Genomic DNA, 27,702 nt, shown 5'->3' with positions numbered 1-27,702 from the left:
GGCAAAACTCAGCAGGTCTGACAGCATCTGTGGAGAGAAAGACAGAGTTAACTTCATACGGACTCAAAACGTTAACTCTGTCTTTCTCTCCACAGATGTTGTCAGACCCCTGCTGAGTTTTGCCAGCATTTTTTGTTTCTGTTACCTTTGTGTTGGTGACTATTTCCTTGGCTGCCTTATAGAAAGAATTAAAAGCTTTTTTGGTAAAAGAAAGAACGACTTAAAAGCTTGCAAAGCTTGCAAAATTACACTTGTACCACCTGAATTCTCCCTGTAATGTTGCATTGAAGTCCCAACTACGCAGGGGTTCATTTCATATAAACCATCTTTCTCCGACTTGCTCCCACTATGAACAAGGAAAGTGTCCACAGACAAGACTGAACATACTGACAGACTTGTGTCCTGGAACCAAACACAATAGCTTATTTCAAGGAGGTTCATGTTAACACTGAGCATCACTGCAGTGTCAGCCATCAAACTAACACCAGTTCAAGTATTGTGCTAATCCTGGATAATCCACTGTTGATTGGACAACATTAGACCAGTCAGTCCGAAGACAACACAGAATAAAGTGGCTGTAATTTAGGTGATTAAAAACCCAGTTTACCCTTAAATTTATAAATTGCAATAGATCAGAAGGAAGGAACTAGAAGGATTAGATTAGTACAAGTGCTAGAGAATGGAAGAATGCGCAGTTTCTCTCTTCCACACTGGAACAAGTTAAAATATTGTTCAGTGTGTAAACTGATATCCGCAAGAGACCCCTGTTTCCTAGTAAGTACACAGAATTGTACTGGTATATGTACTGGTATATTGTACTGGTATATTGTACTGGTATATGTACTGGTATATGTACTGGTATATTGTACTGGTATATGTACTGGTATATGTACTGGTATATGAATTGTACTGGTATATGTACTGGTATATTAATTGTACTGGTATATGTACTGGTATATTGTACTGGTATATGTACTGGTATATGTACTGGTATATGTACTGGTATATGAATTGTACTGGTATATGTACTGGTATATGAATTGTACTGGTATATGTACTGGTATATTGTACTGGTATATGTACTGGTATATGTACTGGTATATGAATTGTACTGGTATATGTACTGGTATATGAATTGTACTGGTATATGTACTGGTATATGTACTGGTATATGTACTGGTATATTGTACTGGTATATGAATTGTACTGGTATATGTACTGGTATATGAATTGTACTGGTATATGTACTGGTATATTGTACTGGTATATGTACTGGTATATGTACTGGTATATGAATTGTACTGGTATATGTACTGGTATATGAATTGTACTGGTATATGTACTGGTATATGTACTGGTATATGTACTGGTATATTGTACTGGTATATTGTACTGGTATATGTACTGGTATATGAATTGTACTGGTATATGTACTGGTATATGAATTGTACTGGTATATGTACTGGTATATGTACTGGTATATGAATTGTACTGGTATATGTACTGGTATATGTACTGGTATATGAATTGTACTGGTATATGTACTGGTATATGTACTGGTATATTGTACTGGTATATTGTACTGGTATATGTACTGGTATATGAATTGTACTGGTATATGTACTGGTATATGAATTGTACTGGTATATGTACTGGTATATGTACTGGTATATGAATTGTACTGGTATATGTACTGGTATATGTACTGGTATATTGTACTGGTATATTGTACTGGTATATGTACTGGTATATGAATTGTACTGGTATATGTACTGGTATATGAATTGTACTGGTATATGTACTGGTATATGTACTGGTATATGAATTGTACTGGTATATGTACTGGTATATTGTACTGGTATATGTACTGGTATATGAATTGTACTGGTATATGTACTGGTATATTGTACTGGTATATTGTACTGGTATATGTACTGGTATATGAATTGTACTGGTATATGTACTGGTATAGGTACTGGTATATGAATTGTACTGGTATATGTACTGGTATATGTACTGGTATATGTACTGGTATATGTACTGGTATATGAATTGTACTGGTATATGTACTGGTATATGTACTGGTATATGAATTGTACTGGTATATGTACTGGTATATGTATTGGTATATGAATTGTACTGGTATATGTACTGGTATATGTACTGGTATATTGTACTGGTATATGTACTGGTATATGAATTGTACTGGTATATGTACTGGTATATGAATTGTACTGGTATATGTACTGGTATATGAATTGTACTGGTATATTGTACTGGTATATGTACTGGTATATGTACTGGTATATTGTACTGGTATATGTACTGGTATATTGTACTGGTATATTGTACTGGTATATGTACTGGTATATTGTACTGGTATATTGTACTGGTATATGTACTGGTATATTGTACTGGTATATTGTACTGGTATATGTACTGGTATATTGTACTGGTATATTGTACTGGTATATGAATTGTACTGGTATATGAATTGTACTGGTATAGGAATTGTACTGGTATATTGTACTGGTATATGAATTGTACTGGTATATTGTACTGGTATATGAATTGTACTGGTATATGAAGCACTTCTCAAGCCCGCTACTGCCAGATGTGAACTTGTGCAGAAAAACATTTAGTAAACTCCTACTTGGACAAACATTGCAGGTTGGGCAAACAGCTTTTAAAATAATTATTTCCAGCGACACTGTATTTATTGTCCACCATGGTTGCTCAGAGAAGGTGACATCACCCTCACGCTCCCCTCCCCCACACCCCACCCCTCATCTCCACTCCACCCCCCACCCCCCTCCAAGCTTTCTTGGTTACTCCTATTAAGAGCCAACAATGGATTGTGAGTATGGGGGAAAGATAGTGGTGATGTCACTGGACTAGTAATTTAGAGGCACAGACTAATGCTCTAGGGAAGGTGGTTCAAATCCCATCATGGCAGCAGGTAGATTTTTAAATTCAAGTAATAAATCTGGAATTGAAATCTAGTCTCAGTAATGGTGACCATGAAACTATCATCGATTGTTGTAAAAACCCATCTGGTTCACTAATGTCCTTTAGGGAAGGGAGTCTGCCGTCCTTACCTGGTCTGGCCTATATGTGACTCCAAACCCACAGCAATGTGGTTCACTATTCACTGCCCTCAGTTCAAGGGCAATTAGGGATGGGCAACAAATGCTGGCCTTGCCAGCAATGCCCACATCCCATGAAAGAATAAAGGAAGATTACATGGTTCCAGTGGAGCAGTTGACCTAGTCAACAAATCTCTCTCAAAATACTTCTTTTGCCACAACCTCTTAAAACAGATTATCTGCCTGCTTGCCTCATGTTTGTTTTTGAGATCTTGCTGCTGCAAATTGACAGCTATGTCTCTGCATTACAGAATACAACTTCTTCCCTTTGAGAAAAAATGAAATCGCAGCACTCTTTGCACTGTAAAAACACAAAAACATCTCATATTTGTAAGGTGCCTTTAATGTGGCTTTTATCTTGAAAGTGGTCAGAAGCCAGGCATTCCCTAGAGAGTAACTCACCTCCTGACCTTCCAAAGCCTGTCCACCACCTACTAGGTCTGGAGTATGAGGAATACTCTCCACTTGCCCGGATGGGTGCAGTTGCAACAACATTCAAAATGTTCCTACTCCCTCCATCACTGGCACAGTGTGTACCATAGACAAGATGCACTGCAGCAACTTGCCAAGGCTCCTTTGAGATCACCTTTCGAACCCACAGCCTCCAGCCTGTAGAACAGAACTGGGGAATCCCTGGCTCGGGGGGGGGCCCAATCCGGCCCACCGGAATGAAGTATCAATCCTTGATTGTCGATCCCAGGCTTCCCAACGGAACACACTTAATCCACTTCATGACCTTGGGACACAGATAACACCAGCCGCTTAAATCGTGCACAATGCACACAGATACGCCTAATGGTTTTATTTCCATTTCTCCAATCTTGCCTCTTCCTGATATGAAAGAGGCGTTTGGCCTGGCAACGCGTTCGAGGGGCGGGGCTGATTTGCCTGGTTGTTGCAGAATTGACCCTTTCCATGTTTGAGCTCAGGCACAATTTTCTCATTTTGCTCAATTTGCTTGTCCTGCTTTCTACCCTTAATGTCACCATTGGCACATTCCTTAGCTAATATCACCACCGTCAACACCTCTTTGTCCTTTTGTCTATGACATCTTTGGCAATCTCTTCTTTGCCTCCACCTATCCCTCGCCCTCTATCCAGCTTCACTTGTTCCCCCCCACTCAACCAGCTTATATTTCACCTCTTTTCTATTTTTCCTTAGTTCTGTTGAAGAGACATACGGACTCGAAACGTTAACTGTGCTCCTCTCCGCAGATGCTGCCAGACCTGCTGAGTTTTTACAGCTATTTTGTTTTTTGTTTCAGATTTCCAGCATCCGCAGTATTTTGCTTTTATTTCAATGTACAATTTTCTCCTATTCAGATGGGGTGACCACGGAACCTGACAGTGTGCCCCCATCGGAAATCTGGTCACCGGCACCTTAGAACCGGTGTTCAAGGTCACCATCTGCAGCTGGCACATTATGCCTCCCCCCACCCCTCTTATTGCTCCGTCCTAAGTGGCACAACTCTCCTGAAGCATGATACCAAGCTTCACTCCCTCACCTTTACTCCTTGAGAATTCTGAAAGTCAATTATCCAACTCCGACTGATCTGCAAACTAATAGGCTCCACATCAAACTCTGCTGCCCTGAGTTGCTCTTCGCTTGCTCGGGTCTCTTGATTCTTTGAGAAGGGTTTTTTTTTCACTCTGACACCCCATGTCATCATCAAGCACTCTGAAGTCATGCGTAAAACTGCAAAGGTCAACAGGAAAGTGACTCTGCACAGGAGTGAAAAGAACCCCCGCTGCCAAATCGAAGAATGTTCTGCTGTATTCAATATGTCTGCATATGTGCATTGCGACTGATTTTGAGAAGGATCACATTTGGTGATCACTTGTTTAATTCGACCATTGTGCTCCAGTACCATCTCGTCCATTATTTTGGGGTGGCGGGGGGGGGGAGCGTGAAATAAACTAATGATATAAACGTGCAGCACTGGTACACTTCTCAAAGGAACAGAACTGAAACGTAACCTCCTCGCATCCCATGAAATGAATTGACAGGGCCACAGGCCTGACACACAATGGTCGTCCTGGTGATTTGGATGCAGAAACGGAAGAAGAGTCTGCTGAAGAGTCATACGGACTCGAAACGTTAGCTGTCTTCCTCTCCGCAGATGCTGTCAGACCTGCTGAGTTTTTCCAGCCAGTTTTGTTTTTGTGTTTGTGTTAGGAATTGTGTACAGCTCTGCTTTTTAACTGCTGTTTACTACCCAGAGGCACGTACCACCTTGTCGGCCAGTGATCAGAAATGGACATTTCTTAAATAGAAGGCGTTTGATGAGAGTGTAATTGAAGAAATATATCTAGTATCACAAGGCTAAACATAATAACGTGCCTCTGCTGAAATTCTACAGACTTCACGTAGGCAACCGATGAATTTCCGAACTGGAGATGCGCTGAAAATTGCACCGCTGTTTGGAACTTCATACTGCTGTGAGCAGTTTTTTTTCAAAACTTTTTCTCACGCAGAACCGTCTGGCATGTCAGATTAACAGATGTGAATTTGAAAAGCCAGTTGCAAGTCGCAACATCATCAGCACCAGAAGTAACAAGGTTCATGAAGGAAAAGCAAACTCAGCCACTGCATTAAAGTAGTGGGCACGTTGAACTTTTCTCCTTTATAAAAAATAAAGTTGGTTTGTGTGTGTGTGTGTGTGTTTTGGCTGGGGGGGGGGGGGGGGGGGTGCGGTGGTGGGCGGCATGACTGATTTTTCCTGGGTGTGAGTGGCCCTTGATAAGGAAAGGTTTCTCCACTCTTGCTCTTAAAGGACAAAAGCAGTTGGGTGCATGGGAAAATCCACCACCTCCATTCGGTCACCACACCATCCTGATTTGGATGTGAATGGCTGTTCTTTTCCTGGTCACTGGGTCAAAGTGCTGGAACTCCCTCCCTAACAGCACTGTGGGAGTACATTCACCCCATGAAACGCAGTGGTTCACCAAAGGAGTTCACAACCACCGCCTCAAGGGCAAATTAGAAAATGAACAATGTCTAATTTCCTTTTCAAAAGGTAAACCCGTTTTTTTGGTTAAGAACTTTGGAACAGGACTGAGAATCAATGTAATAGTTCGAGAAAATGAAGGAAAATTATTTATTGTTTTAACAAAGAGGTAATGAGTTACAGACAGACAATATTTGAATAGAATGGCCAATACTATTAATGTCGCATATTATTTTTGGTTACAAATGAATGCATTATTTACACTGAACAACAAAACGTACAGGATTGAACAGTTGGTGCTAGTGTTCTGAAGGTACAGTCTGCGCACCAACAGTTTGTAATCGTGTAAAGACTGGAATATAGATTTTTTTTTAAAAAGCCCATTAAGCAACTTGCTCAATAGTAAATGTCCAAGTTGGGATGACTACTTTAGGACCACAGCCTAGCAGTTACAGTCCACTAAAATACAATTTCTTTCTTTCCTTTCCCCATTCCACAAATCACTAGACTCCCAAGATTTCTGCAGCAGTTACAGTGGCAGGAGTTCCTTGAGTTTATCCTTCGTTGCATTTGAGAGAGATTCGGGAAAACGCACGTGAAACTCAATCACCAAATCGCCACGCCGGTCTGGTTGCTTTGGCAGTGGCAATCCTTCTGATTGTATCCTTCTCTGCGAGCCTGGCTGAATGACATCCTTGAATGCCATCATATGGGTTTTCTTATCCAGTGTCGGTATAGATAACGTGCAACCGCATAGGGCCTAGGCAACAGAAGGAATAGATAGGTTAGTGAAGTGACACTAGCTACCGATCTTCCGTCACAGAGGTATGGCAGGAACAGCCTCTCAACAACCTGCATTTATATAACACCGTCAACTTGGTACGATGTCCCAACCTGCTTCACGGGAGCATTGTCAAGACAAAAATCTGACAGTCTGAGTTACCCAAGGTGATATTAGGTCAGGTGACAAAAAGGTCAAAGAGGTGGGTTTTAAGGAACATCTTGAAAAGGAGAGGGGGCTGGAAAGGCTGAGGGGTTTAGAGAGGGAATTCCAGAGCTTAGGGTGTAGGCAGCCGAAGTCACGGCCACCAATAGGTCAGCAATGGAAGTGGGTGATGCTCAAAAGGCCAGAATTGGAAGAATCCAGCGATCAGAGAGAATTGTAAGGCTGGAGGTGGTGCGGAAAGGCCATGCAAGGCTAAAAATTTTAAAAATGATTTGTTTTAAAACAAAGGCCATAGAATAATTCAGCACAGAAGGACGGGTGATTCAGCCCCATCGTGCCTGTGCCAGGTCTTTGAAAAAGCTAACTAATTAGTCCCAGAGACCCTGCTCATTCCCCACAGCCCAACAAATTTTCTCCTTCAGGTATTTATCCAGTTCCTTTTTGAAAGGAACTATTGAATCTGCTTTCACTCTCCTTTCAAGCAGTGTGTTCCTGATCAAAACTCACTGCGTTAAGCAAAACTTAAAACCTGCCTATGTTTATTTTAAATGTGTTCCTCTAGTTACCGACACTCACCAGTGGAAACACCAGTTTCTCCTTTACTTCCCCTATCAAAACTCTTCATCATTTTGAACACTTCTATTAAATCTCCCCTTAACCTTCTCTGCTGTGAGCAGAACAATCCCAGTCTCTCCACACAACTGGAATCTCATGTACATGGGAACCGTTCTAGTAAATCTCCTATCGACCCTCTCCACGATCTTGACATCTACCCCACACAGCCACACCAAGAGGAGCACTTACCTCCCGGAGGCTGATCTTTGCTTGATAGATGATATCGGATCCGTTCCGCTTAAAGACTGGATGTGGCTTGTCCTTCAGCACGAAGATGATATCGGCAGGAATGTTGTTGGCAGTTTCATCCCCTTCCTTGGGAAAGGTGATCTTGGTCCCTTCCTTCCAACCCTTCTTGATTTCGATGGTGAGGATGGTGTCTTCCTGCCTCGACGTGTGCCGGTCAGGGTTCAGCCGCTTCCGCCGGATTTTCATCTTCTTGGTGCAGCCGGTAAAAATCTCTTCCAGGGAAACTTTCAGATCGTGGGTGACGGGAGGGTCCTGCTTTTTGGCAGACCCCCGCGTCCGGTGAAACCCAGACATGCCACCCATGTTGCCCATATTGCCCATGCCACCCATGCTGAATCCACTGAAAGAGCTCAGGGGATCGTCATCAATCTCCATGTCTTCCTCGCCATTCCTTTGTCCAAAGAATATGTCGAATGGGTTCCTCCCCCCAAAAAATTCGGCAAACACAGCGTGGGGGTCCCCATGGAATGTGTACTGGAAGTTGGTGCCATTGGGACCTGCAGATCCACCACCCTTTAACCCTAAAACAGAAGGAGAAAGGTGACGATTAAGTTTAAGAAAACAACCAGAATCAGCACAACAGTGATATTTTCACGCCATCAAGATACTGAACTCACTGAACCTGACAAGATCAGCAAGAGCACAGGGGAGATTAAGTTTCAACACAGGACAACTGGGTATCCAAGAGCATGAGCTAGATGGGTGGTGGTGGTGGGTGGGTGGGGATTGGAAAATGTGAAGTTCAGCAATTACTCTCCACAGAAACAGCTTTACTTACTTAGCACCTTTAATGAAGGAAAATGTCCCAAGATACTTCACAGGAAGCAAATATTGCTGAAAAAAAAGAGACATAGTGAAGCTTTTTGTCTTGCACTCATAGTATTCTTGCAAAGTGCCCTGATAAGCGGAAAGCAACAACTTATACTATATGGGAAGAGAGTGCCGGTTGGTTGGCAACTGGACTCTGAGTCAGAGTTCACTTGCCAACCACACAGCACTCTAATCTCATACAGTATAAATGTTGTTTTCGCCTTACGTTGGTATTCTTGCAAAGTGTCCTGATGAGTGCATAACAAAAAGCTTTGATAGGTCTCACTTTCAGCAATGCTTGAATTCTGTACTATCAAATGACTACTTGTATACCTGAGGAAGCAAATACTGACACTGACCCAAAGGAGATATGGGTGACTAAAAGCTTGGTTTGAAACATTGGTTTAAAAGCACACCTGAACAGTTTTTAAAAATTAATTAATGGGATGTGGGCTTCGCTGGCGGGGCCAGCATTTATTGCCCATCCCTAGCTGCCCTTGAGAAGGTGGTGGGTGAGCTGCCTTCTTGAACCGCTGCAGTCCATGTGGTGTAGGTACACCCACAGTGCTGTTAGGGAGGGAGTCCCAGGATTTTGATCCAGTGACAGTGAAGGAACGGCGATATATTTCCAAGTCAGGATGAGGACTGACTTGGAGGGGAGCTTCTCGGTGATGGTGTTCCCATCTATCTGCTGCCTTTGTCCTTCTTGATGGTAGTGGTCGTGGGTTTGGAAGGTGCTGTCAAAGGAGCCTTGGTGAATTCCTGCTATGCATCTTGTGGCGGAGAGGTTTAGAGAGCAAATTTCACAACTTAGGGCCTAGACAGCTGGAGACACCAATTATAGAGCAAAAGAAAGTCAGAAATTGTAAGAATGCAGAATTGGAGGAACACAGTTTTTGGAAGATTGGAGGGCTGGAGGAGTATGCAGAGATGAGGGAAGGTGTGGCCATGAAGGGATTTGAACACGAGGGCAAGACTTTAAAACAAAAAACATTGCTGGACCGGCAAGCCAATAAAGTTCAGCAAGCACTGGGGTGAGGGGTGAACAGAACTTAGTGACAGTTCTGGATTGAGGTCAGGTTTATGAAGGGTGGAAGACAGTTGGGAGAGCATTTGAATAGTTGAGTCTGGGAAGTAACAAAGGCATGGATCAGGGTCTCAGCAGCAGATGAACAATGTTGGTGATAGAGGGAATATGGGATTGGGAGCTGATCTTGGGTTCAAATAGGATACCAAGTTTGCGAACAGTCTGATTCAGCCTCAACGGCCAGAGAGAGGGATGGAGTTGATGGCTAGGGAACAGAAAATACTTTCAGTATTTTATCTCTGCAATTTCTAAAATTTAATAAAATGAATTTTATTACAGGCAACCTGTGGCATGTCGTAGACACTAGACTAGATAAGCAGCTTTGATCATCATGGCTCACATGTGTACCCTGAAGTCCCAGGACCAAGCTAAAGTTTAATATTTTCCAATAATTCCCAGTCACCTGTAGTTACTGAACCCACCAGAACTCAGCATTCTGATTTCGTACTTGAACATCACTGAGTTAACAGCATTAAGAAAAGCCCTTTCTAAAACTCCAGACACAAAGTTCAAATAGGGAAACAAGTGAGAGAGATGTTAGAATGAATAGGAGAGTGTTGCCAAGCCTCAAAGGACCTCCTGTTTAGATGGTGCCAACTGAACCTTTGGACTCAAGTTGCATCACAACTTGACTAAAAGAAATGAACTTGTTTAATACCAGTTGCTAGTCAGAAATCCGATACATTTCGAGTGGTAAAGATCCAATTGTAGGCCCAATTCTTGTCCTTCAGTTTAAGATGTGTTGAAGGATTTCATAATGTTTCTGTGGTATTTTGCTGTCCTCAACTTCAGTTGAGGAGTCTTGCTGGAACTTGGCTCCAGAGGCAACAATAACCTGCTGCTCATTCTTCATGGTTAGCCTAGCCAATGTTGGCAAGCTATTCGACAAAGGGAGACTGACACTTAATGTCCAGGTGCACTTTCCAATGTGTATACAGGACATATCCTTAATATTAAAGCTAGGCTGTTCAGGGGTAATGTCAGGACTTCTCCACACAAAAGGTATTGGAAATCTTGGCGGGGGTTGAGGGGGAAGGAAGGGCAATTGAAAAAAAAACTCCATAACTGAGTAATAGATTTTTGTTAGGGATATGAAACCAAGGCAGATAAATGGAGTCAAGATACAGACCAATCACAATCGAACCAAATGGTAGAACAAATTCGAGGGGCTGACTGACATTTCTCCTATCTTCTTCAGCAGTTGCGGTTAGCACCACATGACTGTATCATGTCAGGCAATACACACTGAACATAATATCCAGGCAGACGAGTCACGATAACAATATTGCTGTGGGCTGGGCTGGGTGGGGGTGGAGCAGAGGGCAGTGTGGGGGGCACAGTGAGGGGGAAATTATTCACACATTCAGCTGCTATGGGCCAGAACCTTCCCTGCAACAAGGAAACCAGTTTCTTTTTGTTTCCAAGTGCTGACCAGCACAGGACAAATTGATTTATCAGCATTCAACGATATAAAAGGATGCCCATTCAGAGAGAGGCTCATGGGGACAAAGCCCATGGATAACTTTCCTGATAGCTGAGTGGCTAGATGCAACACTTGTGATGCTGGAAAGGCAGAGAGCGGGAACGTTGAACATTTGATTTCAGGTCAGTGCCGAGTTAGCTGATCTCAGCCAGCGTGACATAAAGAGCTCTTCTATTGGTTATGACATTCTGGTGCAAAAAGGGTCAAAGAAAGAAATTGCATTTAAATAGAGCCTGTCACACCCTCGGGACATCCTAAGGTGCTTTACAGCCAATGAAATACTCTTGAATTGTAGCTGAAAGCACAGCTGCCATTGGTGGAGCAATGAAAGTTGGGGTGCGTAAGAGGCCAAAATTTGGAGGAACACGGAGATCTCAGAGGATTGTAGGGCTGGAGGAGGTTACAGAGGTAGGGAAGGATGAGGCCACAGAGGGATTAGAACACAATGAGAATTTTAAAAACTGATGCGTTGTTGGACCAGGAGCCAATATAGGTCAGCAAGCACAGGGGTGATGGGTGAACAGGACTTTGTGCGAATCAGGATACAATGAGAAACAGTCACTCCAATTATTCATGGTGAGAAGATTTAAACCCTGTTCCTTTATTAGAATATTTTTACTCTTAGTGAACTGCTTTTAACAGAGTAAATGCTTTGTTGTTGAATGCAGTCATGAGAAGAAAGTTGTCTGCTCACTGATCTAGAGGATTTCTGTGTATTTGCCACCTAGTATGCATAGTGATTCACCACATTAATTTCTTCAGCCAGTTCTGTCAACATGCAAATGTCTGAAACTGAAAGTAGCAATTAAAGGTGACAAATACAGGCTTTTCACTATTTTGGTTACAAAGAGTATGGATGCAAATTTTCAGCAGTACTAAACTTAATAAAAATGGACACATTCAGTATTTTGAAAGCCATAGCAGAAGTTCAAGATAGGAATATCTAACAACCTGGTCTTGTTGCTAAGACAGTGTGATTATTGCATATAGTTTCCATGCTGGCTTCCTCACAATATCCCAGGAAATGTCTGGCTTAAATCCAGAATGGGGACAGTACAAACCCTCCCTAAAATCAAGAGGGAAAGGAGGGACTTCAGCTATACTGGAAGCCACAAGATAACTGTGAATGAGAAAGGTCATTCGGCCCATCTTAATTCATTCATTCCAAAATACCCAACAGTCTTAACCCCCGACCCCTTGTTGCACCATCTAATTGATTTCTGGTTTACAGCTCCAATATTCTATTCATTCCAAACGTTGGCCGCTTGCTATGAAGGAGAACAACTCATTATCAAACCTCAAGAATGTTGTAGATTCAAGTCTCAATTTTCCAGTTGAAGGGAAACCATCTGATCTACATTGGATCTTTGCAGCTTGAAATTTACTGGATTCCTGATCACCAGCTGATATTAAAATGTGGTCATTTCTGTTATTTAACTGTTGTGATGTAACTCGAGTCCAAAGATTCAGACAGCAGTTAGATAACAGAAATGACCAGCTGAGGCTGGGGATGAGGAATCTGAATCCAAAGAGCAGGTGAGTCAGACAGCACCATACAAACAGGAACTTTCAGGGTGCAATTAAATTCTTGCCTACCTTCCTCTCCAAATTGGTCATAGATTTCCCGTTTCTTGGGGTCACTCAGTACATCATAAGCCTCAGCGATTTCCTTGAACTTATCCTCTGCATCTGGAGATTTGTTCTTATCGGGATGGTACTTAAGGGCTAGCTTCCTATATGCCTTCTTGATATCTTCTTCTGCTGTTCCTTTATTAATGCCCAGGATTTTATAATAATCCTTCCCCATTTTCTACCTAAAAAAAGGCAGAAAGAGTTAGTTAGTCCATCAATCAAAACTCAGCAGTACAGGAATATCCCAGCCACTCACCATTTGCTTCACTCCTCCACCTAGGCAGCCAAACACAATAGGATACAGTTCCAATCACCCACTTATACCTGATCAATGTGACATTTTCTTCACTTGCAAGCCTTAATGGCGAGTGTTGTTAGGCAGGTTTCAACTGCGGCTTGGTAGCACTCCAACCTGAGTCAGTAGGTCATGGGTTCAAGTCTCACGCTGGAGACCCGAGTACATATCTAGGCTGGTGCTCCAGTGCGGTACCAACGTGCTGATGGGGATGCCGTCTTTCGAAAGACGCGTTCAACTAAGACCCTGCCTGCCCTCGCAAATAAAAGTAAAAGATCCCAGAACATTATTTCAAAAGAAGAGCAGGGGGTTCTACTCTCTGTTCTGGCCAATATTTATTCCCCAACCAACATCACCAAAACAGATTATCTGCTCATTATCACATTGCTGCTTGTGCAAATTACCATGTTTCCTATATTACAACAGTGACTACACTTCAAAACTATATCATTTACTGAAAACAGGTTTGGGGCATTGTGAGATCATGAAAAGTACCACGGAAATGTAAGACTCCCCAACGTGATGAACTGCAATCTCAGCAAGGGACCCAAACAAGATCAGTGCCCCAATTCTCCTCTTGCCTTGTGTCCATGCATACATACTTTTGAAATGGGGTTTCTCAATCACAGTCACAAGAGAAGAAACTTGTCTGATCATTCTGCTCCCCAGCCCCAGCTTTCTGAGGTGAACGGTAGTCCCTTGCTGTTGCCCCTGGTTAAGATCAGCCAATGAGGCACAGTTCCCGTCCCTGGTCAAGATCAGCCAATGAGGCACAGTTCCTGTCCCTGGTCAAGATCAGCCAATGAGGCACAGTTCCCGTCCCTGGTCAAGATCAGCCAATGAGGCACAGTTCCTGTCCCTGGTTAAGATCAGTCAGTGCAGCACAGTTCAGGAATCAAACCTGTGAGCTTCCAGTCTGCCTGGCTCAGTACCAGCCCTAGTGATATAATTACTCACCAAGCTATTGGGAAGGTCCATTCCTGTGTTTATGTTTCATTCAAGCCTCAGCCCACCATATTCCATCTTTGAGCACTAGCTCCTTGACCAGCTTTCCCCTTAAATGTGTCTACATTATCCTCCAACTATTCCGTGGTAGTCAGTTCCACATTCTCACCACTCTCTGGGTGAAGAAGTTTCTCCTGATTTATTAGTGACGACCTTATATTTATGATCCTAGTTTTGGACTCCTCCACAAATTAAAATCTCTCTATTCCTACCATATCTCCAGAGGTCTTTAGAATGAAGAAGGAGTTTAAGTCATCCCTCAGCTTTTGCCAATGTAGCCCCCCAGCTTGTTCAATCATTTCAAATAGCCAAATGGCTCAGTTTTGATAACATTCCTGTCAATCTTTCTTGCAGTTTTACTCAGTTCCCCTTGAGCTGATTACCACAGTTTCAACACCACCACCACCAACACCCCACACCCACTCCTCACCATCCTCAAAACACTGAGGTTCAGGTTAAATTGAAAACACAAAAGGCATACAGATTGGACACTAATCTCGCTCCCTTTAATAATTCTAGAAATTTCAAACTGTTCCTGTTGGACAGGGTAAATCACTTTAACCTTGACTTTATTTTCACTCTGAAAACCTACAGAGAAAAAAAATACTGCTTTTGTCACATGTACAGCAGCACTTAGAGTTTCCTTTGATGTCCACACACACAGTAATATAAACAATGTTCAGATACAATGATAACTACACCTTCATCTCTCTCCCCTCTAGTGTGGCTCTTAATTAAAAACAGACAAGCTGCTGATTAATCTGTTTGTGGGGTTTTTTAAGCAGCTCTCTCGAATTGATTGTTGCCTAGCTGCTAGTTCATAAAAGTAATCAATAATCACTTGTACTGGTCGATAACCTGGCTCAGTAAACACCCTTGCCTCTTCAGACTGAAAGCTGTCAGTTCAGGTGCCAATTCAGTACATTATCAGAGATGTCCCTCTTGGGTTCAGTTATACAGGTGAGACTGCATCTTGAATACTGTGTGCAGTTTTGGTCTCTTTATTTAAGGAAGTATGTAAATGCGTTGGAGGTGCTTCAAAGGAGTTTTACTAAACTGATATCTGGAATGAGTGGGTTGTCTTATGAGGAAAGGTTGGACCGACTGGGCTTGTTTCCACTGGAGATTAGAAGAGTGAGGGGTGGTTTGATTGAAGTGTGCAAGATCCTGAACAGCCTCGACAAGGTGGACGTTAAAAAGATGTTTCATCATGAGTGAGAGTCCAGAACTAGGGGGCACTGTTTTAAAATTAAGGGTCAGCCTTTTAGGACAGAGATGAGGGGAATTTTTTTCTCTCCGAGGGTTGTGCGACTTTGGAATTCTCTGCCTCAGAAGGTGGTGGAGGCGGGGTCACTGAATATTTTTAAGGCAGAGGTAGATAGATTCTCGTTAAGCAAGTGAATCAAAGGTTATTGGGAGTAAATGGGAATGTAGAACTCGAAGCACAAACAGATGAGCCATGATTTTATTGAATGGCGAACAGGCTCGAGGGGTCAGATGGCCTATTCCTGCTCCTATTTCTCATATTCTTATATTAAACCAAAGCCCCATCTACTTGTCCAGGCAAATGTAAAGAATCTAAAGAAATCCCTCTCTCCCATCGAAACAAAATTCAGATTAACTCAGACACTGGTCCCTTTGCTGTTTGTGGGACATTACTGTGCTCAGACTAGCATCTGCATTAGCCTACAAATACTGGCTGCAATTTAAGACTGTTGTCCTTTTCTGAGGCCATACAGGCACTTTATCAATTCCAATATTTCATTCTAATGTTGTCCACTTCAGGGCTAAGACAGCCCAGGTTTAATCTCCTTATTCAGAGACTTCCACCATGCCACAGAGTGAATACTTATCACTCTCTAATGATCTTTGCTGAAGAAATAGACTCAGGATTTTGTGATTAGAGCAACAAATAGGGAAAGTACAAGGGTTTTATTCCTGGTTAGCCTAATAGCATCCCACATCAGGTTTAAGAAATCTGAAATGCAAGCCTCCCGTGAGTCCAAGAACAGATCACAGAAACAATCTTTCAAACAGTATGAGACTGTTGGAATTTTCTTTAGGAAGAGAGAGAAACATGAGGAACACCTTCTGCAGACAGCAGACTCCCTTTGATAAAAACAAAACACCGCAGATGCTGGAAATCCAAAACAAAAACAGAATTACCTGGAAAAACTCCCTTTGACTTTGCTTCCAGTAAATTTAGTAGAGATAAGTAAATAGATAAAGGGTTTATTGAACTTATCATGGCAGCTGGTGCAAAATTGTGATAATGATACAAATAAAACAAGTAATCAGAATTTATGACAGTTATAAACATTTAAAATAAAAAATAAACTATAAAATAATCCTAATTCATGATATAGTTATAATTACATTCTATTTTAATTGTCCATAAGACAAAATGATTGCATTATGATCACTCCAGTATACAAATAATTACAATATGTTGCAAAATGCAGGTCTCCTCAATCTAAAAATAGACATAAAAGTGCTATTGCTCCCTATATTAAAGTCCATAGATCATAGGTTGTCAGGTTGAGTTTACTAAAGTTTCAATCGTTTACATACTATCTATGAGTTTTATGAAGCAGGAAATTGGGCTGTCTCAGTCTATTCATTCTATATCTTATTTGTGGAATGGTGACATTCGCACATTTACTTGTCTGTGTTTGTGGCAACAGATGGTGGCAGGGAGTTCTTCAGCAAGTCCAGACAGAGCTTTTGCTGCCTTTCAGCAAGGGAACATACTCGTTAGGTTGTGTCAGAGTAGCTTTGGTATCAGTGTAAAGCGTAAAAGAAAGGCATACAGTTGAACTTCAGAGAAAGCAGCAACTTCAATGATTGCCCTATGAAAAATAGGTGACCCTTCTTACAATAAAATCAGTTTTTGTAGCATCCTCAATTTTTCTTTTAAATTTTTCCTTCTGAGCAATACTAAGACCCACTTGTCATCCTGATCTTAAATCAGCTGCCCACTTTCAAGGCCTTTCCAACTGTAGGTGCTTTAAAGGCCACTAATTCTCACTTTAAACCAGTTTCCTTGTTATTCCTACCAGTTTGGCCTGTTGTCTCCATCTTCTCTAATATTTATAACTATTTGCTTTCAAAGTTAAACTTAATAAAATCAAATTAGAATGAGGAATGACACTGTCTGCCGATGTTTTTCTCTCTCATATACTCACACCTCTCTTTTGAAGAGGAATACAATATTAATTCTACCTCAGATAGCCTTTTGAAATTTACATACATCCGAAAACGAAGGGCAGGGATAGACCAGTTAGCCAACCAAGCCTGTCCCACACTGTCCCACACTGTCCCACACTGTCCCATACTGCTGATGCCTGTAGTGTCACAACTAGACACTTGCACTCCTACAACCTTGGCCCACTTCTTCTTCAAAATTATCCCATACTGTCCCACACTGTCCCATACTGCTGATGCCTGTAGTGTCACAACTAGACACTTGCACTCCTACAACCTTGGCCCACTTCTTCTTCAAAATTATCCCATACTGTCCCACACTGTCCCATACTGTCCCATACTGCTGATGCCTGTAGTGTCACAACTAGACACTTGCACTCCTACAACCTTGGCCCACTTCTTCTTCAAAATTATCCCATACTGTCCCATACTGTCCCATACTGCTGATGCCTGTAGTGTCACAACTAGACACTTGCACTCCTACAACCTTGGCCCACTTCTTCTTCAAAATTATCCCATACTGTCCCATGCTGTCCCATGCTGTCCCATACTGTCCCATGCTGTCCCATGCTGTCCCATGCTGTCCCATGCTGCTGATGCCTGTAGTGTCACAACTAGACACTTGCACTCCTACAACCTTGGCCCACTTCTTCAAAATTATCCCATACTGTCCCATACTGTCCCATGCTGCTGATGCCTGTAGTGTCACAACTAGACACTTGCACTCCTACAACCTTGGCCCACTTCTTCTTCAAAATTATCCCATACTGTCCCATGCTGTCCCATGCTGTCCCATGCTGTCCCATGCTGCTGATGCCTGTAGTGTCACAACTAGACACTTGCACTCCTACAACCTTGGCCCACTTCTTCTTCAAAATTATCCCATACTGTCCCATGCTGCTGATGCCTGTAGTGTCACAACTAGACACTTGCACTCCTACAACCTTGGCCCACTTCTTCTTCAAAATTATCCCATACTGTCCCATGCTGTCCCATGCTGTCCCATGCTGCTGATGCCTGTAGTGTCACAACTAGACACTTGCACTCCTACAACCTTGGCCCACTTCTTCTTCAAAATTATCCCATACTGTCCCATACTGCTGATGCCTGTAGTGTCACAACTAGACACTTGCACTCCTACAACCTTGGCCCACTTCTTCTTCAAAATTATCCCATACTGTCCCATGCTGTCCCATGCTGCTGATGCCTGTAGTGTCACAACTAGACACTTGCACTCCTACAACCTTGGCCCACTTCTTCAAAATTATCCCATACTGTCCCATGCTGTCCCATGCTGTCCCATGCTGCTGATGCCTGTAGTGTCACAACTAGACACTTGCACTCCTACAACCTTGGCCCACTTCTTCTTCAAAATTATCCCATACTGTCCCATACTGTCCCATGCTGCTGATGCCTGTAGTGTCACAACTAGACACTTGCACTCCTACAACCTTGGCCCACTTCTTCTTCAAAATTATCCCATACTGTCCCATGCTGCTGATGCCTGTAGTGTCACAACTAGACACTTGCACTCCTACAACCTTGGCCCACTTCTTCTTCAAAATTATCCCATACTGTCCCATACTGTCCCATACTGCTGATGCCTGTAGTGTCACAACTAGACACTTGCACTCCTACAACCTTGGCCCACTTCTTCTTCAAAATTATCCCATACTGTCCCATACTGCTGATGCCTGTAGTGTCACAACTAGACACTTGCACTCCTACAACCTTGGCCCACTTCTTCTTCAAAATTATCCCATACTGTCCCATGCTGCTGATGCCTGTAGTGTCACAACTAGACACTTGCACTCCTACAACCTTGGCCCACTTCTTCTTCAAAATTATCTCATACTGTCCCATACTGTCCCATACTGCTGATGCCTGTAGTGTCACAACTAGACACTTGCACTCCTACAACCTTGGCCCACTTCTTCTTCAAAATTATCCCATACTGTCCCATACTGCTGATGCCTGTGGTGTCACAACTAGACACTTGCACTCCTACAACCTTGGCCCACTTCTTCTTCAAAATTATCCCATACTGTCCCATACTGTCCCATGCTGCTGATGCCTGTAGTGTCACAACTAGACACTTGCACTCCTACAACCTTGGCCCACTTCTTCTTCAAAATTATCCCATACTGTCCCATACTGTCCCATACTGCTGATGCCTGTAGTGTCACAACTAGACACTTGCACTCCTACAACCTTGGCCCACTTCTTCTTCAAAATTATCCCATACTGTCCCATACTGTCCCATACTGCTGATGCCTGTAGTGTCACAACTAGACACTTGCACTCCTACAACCTTGGCCCACTTCTTCTTCAAAATTATCCCATACTGTCCCATACTGTCCCATACTGTCCCATGCTGCTGATGCCTGTAGTGTCACAACTAGACACTTGCACTCCTACAACCTTGGCCCACTTCTTCTTCAAAATTATCCCATACTGTCCCATACTGCTGATGCCTGTAGTGTCACAACTAGACACTTGCACTCCTACAACCTTGGCCCACTTCTTCTTCAAAATTATCCCATACTGTCCCACACTGTCCCATACTGTCCCATACTGTCCCATACTGTCCCATACTGCAGATGCCTGTAGTGTCACAACTAGACACTTGCACTCCTACAACCTTGGCCCACTTCTTCAAAATTATCCCATACTGTCCCACACTGTCCCATACTGTCCCATACTGTCCCATACTGTCCCATGCTGCTGATGCCTGTAGTGTCACAACTAGACACTTGCACTCCTACAACCTTGGCCCACTTCTTCTTCAAAATTATCCCATACTGTCCCATACTGTCCCATGCTGCTGATGCCTGTAGTGTCACAACTAGACACTTGCACTCCTACAACCTTGGCCCACTTCTTCTTCAAAATTATCCCATACTGTCCCATACTGTCCCATACTGCTGATGCCTGTAGTGTCACAACTAGACACTTGCACTCCTACAACCTTGGCCCACTTCTTCTTCAAAATTATCCCATACTGTCCCATACTGCTGATGCCTGTAGTGTCACAACTAGACACTTGCACTCCTACAACCTTGGCCCACTTCTTCTTCAAAATTATCCCATACTGTCCCATACTGTCCCATACTGCTGATGCCTGTAGTGTCACAACTAGACACTTGCACTCCTACAACCTTGGCCCACTTCTTCTTCAAAATTATCCCATACTGTCCCATACTGCTGATGCCTGTAGTGTCACAACTAGACACTTGCACTCCTACAACCTTGGCCCACTTCTTCTTCAAAATTATCTGAAAGAAAGCTCCTGGTCAGAAAGCGTTATCGCCCAAGCTTAAATATTGCCTCATGTAGCTGACCCAGACTGACACATCTCATTATAAATTTTGATGTTTGTGCTCAGACTGCATAATCCCCAGCTCAGAAGACAAATTAACAACTTGAAATCCAGGCTGCGTTGGGAGAAACTGAAAGCTTCCATTAGATTAATACATTGATTTTTTTTTAATCACTATTTAATCACTATTTATAAATATATAATTTAGATTTTTTTTAAAAAAACAAAATCACTTATTTTGGGCCTTAAAATTCCAATGGAAAATTAAAATGGAAAAATTCAAAATCGGAGTAGCGGACACCTTCCACAGTTTATGGGGGATGGGCTTTTCCAGAGACACCCGTATCCCATGAAAAAATATTTTTAAAATTATAAATGTGGACAGAGGACTCCAGAATAAGGCAAAACATTAACACAAACAGTGGTAAGAATTAAACAGGAAGTCAAGTAGTATGGACAGGAAGTGCAGCCAGACATTAAGATGTTTTCATCAAATATAGATTTGAGTCAATCTCCTCAACATTACATATAAGAATTGAAGAGCAAGTTTTACCTTCAGGGGATGGGAGGTTAGTTGGTACAGGATATTTGAACCAGAGTGTCTGTAAATGTTATTCAGGCAAACCCATGTTCATAACATAAGAAATAGGAGGAGTAGGCTATTTGGCCCCTCAAGCCTGCCCCACCATTCAATAAGATCATGGCTAATTGGTCTTTTTTGTGCTAACTCCTCATAGGCCTCAACTATGGGATATTTCAAAAATCTACCTCGTCTTTAAATACTTTGTGATCTAGCCTCCACCACTCTCTGGGGTAGAGAATTCCAGACACACACTACCCTCAGAGAAGAAATTGCTTCACTTCTCAGTTTTAAATGAGTGTCCCCTTATTCTGTAACTACGTCCTCTAGTTCGAGACTCCCCCACTAGTTCTCAACATCTACCCTGTCAAGCCCCCTCGGAATTTTGTACGTTTCAATAAGATCACCCCTCATTCCTCTAATGAATAAAGGCCTAACCTGTTTAGCCGTTTTTGATAAGTCAACCACTTCATCCCAGGAATCAGCCTAGTGAATCTCTTTTGAACTGCCTCCAATGCCAGTATGTCCTTTCTTAAATATGGGGACCAAAACTGTACACAGTACTCCAGGTACAGCCTCACCAGCACCCTGGACAAGACTTCCCTATTTTTAAACTCTAACCCCCCAGCAATACAGGCCAAAATTCCATTTGCCTTCTTAATTACTTGCTGCACCTGCACACTAACCTTTTGTGTTTCATGCACAAGAACACCCAGATCCCTCTGTGCTGCACTTTTTTGGAGTCTCTCTCCATTTAAACAATAGTCTGCCTTTTGATTCTCCCTACCGAAATGCATTACCTCTCAATTTCCCACATTAAACTCTGCCAAGATTTTGCCCACTCACTCAACCTGTCTATATCCCCTTGCAGATTCTTTATGTCCTCATCACAACATGCCCTCCCACCTATTTTTGTATCAGCAGCAAATCTGGATACATTACACTCTGCCCTCTCCTCCAAGTCATTAATATAAATAGTTAATAATTGAGGCCCTAGGACTGATCCTTGTGGCACTCTACTAGTTACATCTTTCCAGACTGAAAAAGACCCATTAATCCCAACTCTGTCTTCTGTGTGTTAACCAATCCTCAATCCATGTTAATACATTACCCCCAAAACCATGAGCTCCTATCTTGTGCAATAACCTTTTATGTGGCACCTTGGCGAATGCCTTCTGGAAATCCAAATACACTACATCTACTGGTTACCCTTTATTAACTCTGCTTGTTATATCCTCAAAGAACTCTAGCAAATTTGTCAAACATGATTTTCCCTTCACAAAACCATGTTGACTCAATTTGATTGTGTTACGCTTTTCTAAATATCCTCTATTTCTTCCTTAATAATGGACTCTAGCATTTTCTCAATGACAGATGTTAGGCTGACTGGCCCAGAGTTTCCTGCTTTTGACTCTCTCCCCTCTTGAACAGGGACATCACATTAGCAGCCTCATCAACACCCTGTACAGTTGTAACAAGGCTTCCCTATTTTTAAACTCCAACCCCCTAACCCTTATTTAAGTTGAGGACATTTGTTTGAGACTCAAGTTGCTTGCCGTCAAACTGAATCTGAAATGCTACCATGTTGTGATCGTTACATCTTAGAGGATCCTTAACTACAAAATCTCTTATTAATCCCGCCTCATTACACATTACTAGATCTAAACTAGCCTGTTCCTGGGTAGATTCTGCAATGTATTTCTCTAAGAAACAATCCCTGATACACTCTATAAATTCATCTTCCATGTTACCCCTGCCAATCTGATCTGTCCAGTCATTATGCAGATTAAAATCACCCATGACAATTGTAGTGTTCTTCTTATACACCTCCATTATTTCCCGATTTATACTTTGTCCTACAGTGAGGCAGCTCCAAGGGGGCCTATAGATGAGTCCCACTCGTGACTTATTCCCTTTGCTATTCCTTATTTCCACCCAAACTGATTCCACATCACGATCTATTGCACCTATATCACTACACATCACCGCACTGATACCTTCCTTTATTAACAAAGCTCTACCCCACCTCTTTTTCCTTTTTGCCTATTTCTCCAGAACGTCTAATATCCATGAACATTGAGTTCCCAGTCTTGGTCACCCTGCAACCACGTCTCTGTAATAGCTATCAAGTCATATTCATTTATTTCTATTTGTGCCATCAACTCATCTATCTTACTGCAAATGCTGCATGCATTCAGATAAAGAGCCTTAAGCTTTGACTTTTTACCATTATTGCTCATTCTGGTTCTAATTCCTGCTGCACCCTTCTGCTTATATTTTCTGCCCCTACCTGTAATACTTTGATTAACGTTCGCCTCTTCACTACCCCACACTTCTGCTCGCTCATTTCTTTTTTGATTTTTTAAACTTCCCTTCAATTGAACCCTCCCCCCCCGCAACCAATTAGTTTTAAGCCTTATCTAAACCCTAGTTAAATGATTCACCAGGATTGGGTTGGGTAGGTTAATGGAGAAAAAGAGGTTAAAGGGATGTGGAGCTGGTGGGTAAATGTCATTAGGAACTGTGTGTTTCTGGAGCAGATAAGGCCGATGTGATCTGGTTGGGCCAAATGGTCTGCTCCTGTGTTGTAACTTATATATATCTCAAACCATTTGGGGGTCAAAGTTTAGTTTTGCATAGGCTAACTAAAATATATCTGTGTAAAGTCAGATAAAAGCAGTCTCTGGGTTTGTAGTTCAAATGATATTTAACTATCCGGTGTTCAAGACAATTTACTATCTGATCTTGAGTGGTGGATCAGCACACACGCCGAACTTGGGCCTGTCTAAGGAGTTCAGCAATCAACATTTCCTCTTGGATCCCCCCAAAACCCAATGAATCTCACTTTAAAAATGGCGGGGGCAAAAAATCTGATTTTAAAGTAATTAGTAAAAGAAGCAATAGTGAAAACCTTTACACCCAGCGAGTGGTTAGGGTCTGGAATGCTCTGCCTGAGGGTGGGATTTTCAAGCCCCGCCCACTGCCAGGATCATCCAGTCCCGCTGGAAGCCAATGGGCTTTTGGCTGGGCCAGCGGATCTACCGCGGCGGGTCCCACCACAACGGGGCCGGAACATTCCGGCCTGAGGGAGAGCGTGGTGGAGGCAGGCTCAATTGAGATACTCAAAAGGGAATTATACTGTTATCCGAAAAGGAAGAAGGCGCAGGGATATGAGAAGAAGGCGGGAGAATGGAACCAGGTGAGTTAGTCCTTCAGCAAGCCGCTGCAGACGTGATGGGCCAAATGGCCTCCTCCTGCGCCATAACAATTCTGCGATTCTTATCTGCACAGGTTAGAGCCGCATCAGGTAACCTGAAATCAAAAAGCTTCACAAACCCCTCGAGTTCATGAGGGGTCTCAACAATTTCTTGGTAACACTGGAGATCTGATGAATTTTTAAAGTGTTGTTAACTAAGTTTCAGCAACTATAGCACTTCCTTCCTTTCTGTAGTTTTTTTAGTAGCCTTCCAGAGATTAAGTGTGCCAATATTTGCAAGAAACACCCAGACAGAATATTTGGAAACTATTGCCAAATATAATGCATCCATCAGAGCAAAAGGTAAAACTCACCGTGGCAGGCTAAGTACAGGGACCTCTCAATTATTCACCAATTTAATGTTCCTCCAAAGCCAGAGTCAGAATGTCAAATAATCAATATTGTGTAATTCTATATTTCATCACTTGTACATAGGCTTAACTGCAGCATTTAACTACCCCCTCTCTTCAAAATAAGGCAGCTCTGTTTATACCGGTTCCATTACACACAAGGTCATTGCTTATTTCACACTGCAAAAGAGGTCCCTGTGAAATGAATCATGCATCATAGAAAGAGACATTAATTCACCACAAGTTTATCTGCTTCAACATGCAGGTTACACACCCTAACCTCCAAACAAGAATTTTATGAAAGTTTGACATTTCACTGCGTAAAAAAAATTTCAAACGAACAGCCATTAATTAATCACACCACTCCAGAAGCTCTACAGCATCCAGGGCAAAGCAGCCTGCTTGAGTAGCACCCTATCCACCACCTTAAGCATTCACTCCCTCCACCACATGATGCATTGCAGCAACTCACCAAGGCTCCTTTGACAGTTCCTGTCAAACCCACACCCTCTACTGCCCAGAAGGACAAGGGCAGTAGGTGCATGGGAACACCACCGTCCGCAAGTTCACCTCCAAGCCACCTGACTTGGAACTACATTGGCAGCTCTTTCAGTGTCGCTGGGTCAAAATCCTGGAATTCCTTTCCTAACAGCGCTGTGGATGTACTTACACCGCATGGACTGCAGCGGTTCAAGAAGGCAGCTCACCACCGCCTTCTCAAGGGCAATTAGGTAAGGGCAACAAATGCTGGTTTTGACAGCTTGTGAATGAACAACAAAAAGAAAACAAATGCCTGGCTACACCAGTGAGTAATTAATTTATACAGACCTGAAGTTCCAGCCTCCTGCACACCCTCAATTTCTTTGCTCCTGAATTAGCAGCCATGTCTTCAGCTGTCCAGGCCCTAAGCTCTGGAATTCCCTCCCTAAACCTCTCTCTCCTCCTTTAAGACACTCTTTACAAACTCACCCCTCTGACCAAGCATTTGGTCACCCATCCTAACATATCCTCATGTGGCTCAATGTCAAATACTGTCTGATTATGTTCCTGTGGAACACCTTGGGACTTGTTAATATGTTAAAGGTGCTATTTAAACACAAGTTGTTGTTGAAACATCAGAGGAAGAAAAAATAAACATTTTCAGTTCAATAAGGAAACAGGGTTAGTGCCTGATAGAAAAGGATGCACACACAGGAACAGTTCAACTGCACACTCAGCCTTCTGATCAGACAAGATTGGAAGGAAAGTCAGAATGAGAAGAGGACTTTTCAGCCCATTAATTTTCAGCTACTATCCCAACTTTTTAATTGCAGCATCTACCTATATTTGTAGCATCGCAAATGCCATTACCTTGATTGCCCAATCAAGCGAACTATTCCAGGAATTTATTCATCGATGTGTAGAGATTTTCTTCTGAATTTATATAGATCATCTGGTTCAACATGTCATTTCCCAGCTGTCTTTCAAATGAGCCCACGGGGATGTAAAAGATGGATGTCACTGTTTCGACTAAAAAGCAGAGGGAGTTCTTCCCCAGTGTCCTGGCCAATATCCGTCCCCCAACCAACTTGTGCTGTAACCAGTCAATGATTCTACAAAAACATCACTTAATCATAAATTATCTGGTCATTATCACATTTGTTTGTGGGAGCTTGCTGTGCACATATTGGCTTTCATGTTTCCTCCATTACAACAGTGGTTACACTTCAAAAGTACTTCTTTGGCTGTAAAGGGCTTTGAGGTTATGAAAGTTGCTACATAAATGCGCGACTTTCTTTCTGTGTCCCTCTCTCACCATCGGTTCACAGAATCTTCGATTCAGACTTGTCACAGCACTGACACCTATTCTATCATTGGCCCTCCTGATCCTTCCCTTGACCATTCGCACACCACCACTGACTCTGACCAGACAGAAAGCCTCACGCTGCTCAATCCTTCCATCCCTCCTTTCACAAGGAGTCAAACGAGTCCCCGGAACCTTAATGTGCAATAGGAGTCATCAGACTTCCTTGCTGGTAACTAATACTCCAAACATGCAGCTACAAAGGGAGTGGAGAGACAGGATCACTGTACTTTGCAGCCCTCTGTCAATGGTGGGATAGGCTGGATCCAGTGAAAATATAGAGGGGATACAAAAGCATAACAGTTTAACCACCATGCCACCCCCCCCAAAAAAATACTGAAATCATTAGCTTGGAAGCTCACTTGAGCTGCAACTGATGGAGACTGAGAAATCTTCCTCTGCCCAAGTCCTGAATTAGTTTCACTTTAAAACAAGCTGCACAGTTTTCTTTCTACCTTTTATTTTGGACTACGAGTCTGACAGCTGATCAGTCAGTGTCAGGTTTCTCCACGATCTGGAGGGTAATAGGGAGGGAGGGGGGTCTGTTTCCATGTTGAAAATCCTTTAACTGAAAATTTCCAAAATTTGCTGCCAGGATTTGAGGGGTGGGGGGAGGGACTCGAGCAGAAAAGCTGATTGATTTTTGTTCTCAATCCATACTGGTTATGGTAAAAGTGCCTTGGGGCTCACCTTCTCCTCCCTAACCTCCCTCCACCCTTTTCAAAATAAAGTATTACATTGAGAAGATAACCCCTCCCTCCCAGTGCTCCTCCCAGCACCGGCTGCCTGTCACAATAGAGGGGCAGGGGGGCAATTTCTCAGCATTGCTTAAACAACAGCCTGGCAGGCAGGAGAGACTCAACTCCACCTCCAAACAATAAAAAAATACCTTGAAACTCCCATCACGGCAACACCAAGAAAAACAATGTATCCTG

At 42.6% G+C, this 27,702-nt stretch overlaps 1 protein-coding gene across 2 annotated transcripts in view; it reads right to left on the bottom strand.

Moving 5' to 3' along the window:
• Positions 1 to 6,229: 6,229 nt before the first annotated feature.
• Positions 6,230 to 27,702, bottom strand: part of LOC121271330 (dnaJ homolog subfamily B member 1-like) — a 25,872-nt gene continuing 4,399 nt past the window's right edge. Inside the window, exons 2-5 of one of the 2 annotated variants that reach the window (XM_041177268.1) lie at positions 26,275 to 26,516; positions 12,880 to 13,097; positions 7,844 to 8,424; positions 6,230 to 6,853 (exon numbers count right to left, since the gene is read on the bottom strand). In XM_041177268.1, coding sequence (XP_041033202.1) covers positions 6,623 to 6,853; positions 7,844 to 8,424; positions 12,880 to 13,090 — 1,023 coding nt within the window. In that variant the 5' untranslated portion in view covers positions 13,091 to 13,097; positions 26,275 to 26,516 and the 3' untranslated portion in view covers positions 6,230 to 6,622. The remainder of the gene's footprint in view (positions 6,854 to 7,843; positions 8,425 to 12,879; positions 13,098 to 26,274; positions 26,517 to 27,702) is intronic. The other variant, XM_041177269.1, reaches the window with a different exon arrangement.

The sequence above is a fragment of the Carcharodon carcharias genome, chromosome 30 (assembly GCF_017639515.1).
Source record: "Carcharodon carcharias isolate sCarCar2 chromosome 30, sCarCar2.pri, whole genome shotgun sequence".
NCBI lineage: Eukaryota > Metazoa > Chordata > Chondrichthyes > Lamniformes > Lamnidae > Carcharodon > Carcharodon carcharias.
The sequence above is the reverse complement of the archived record's forward strand: the minus strand, read 5'-3'. Positions and strand labels throughout refer to the sequence as shown.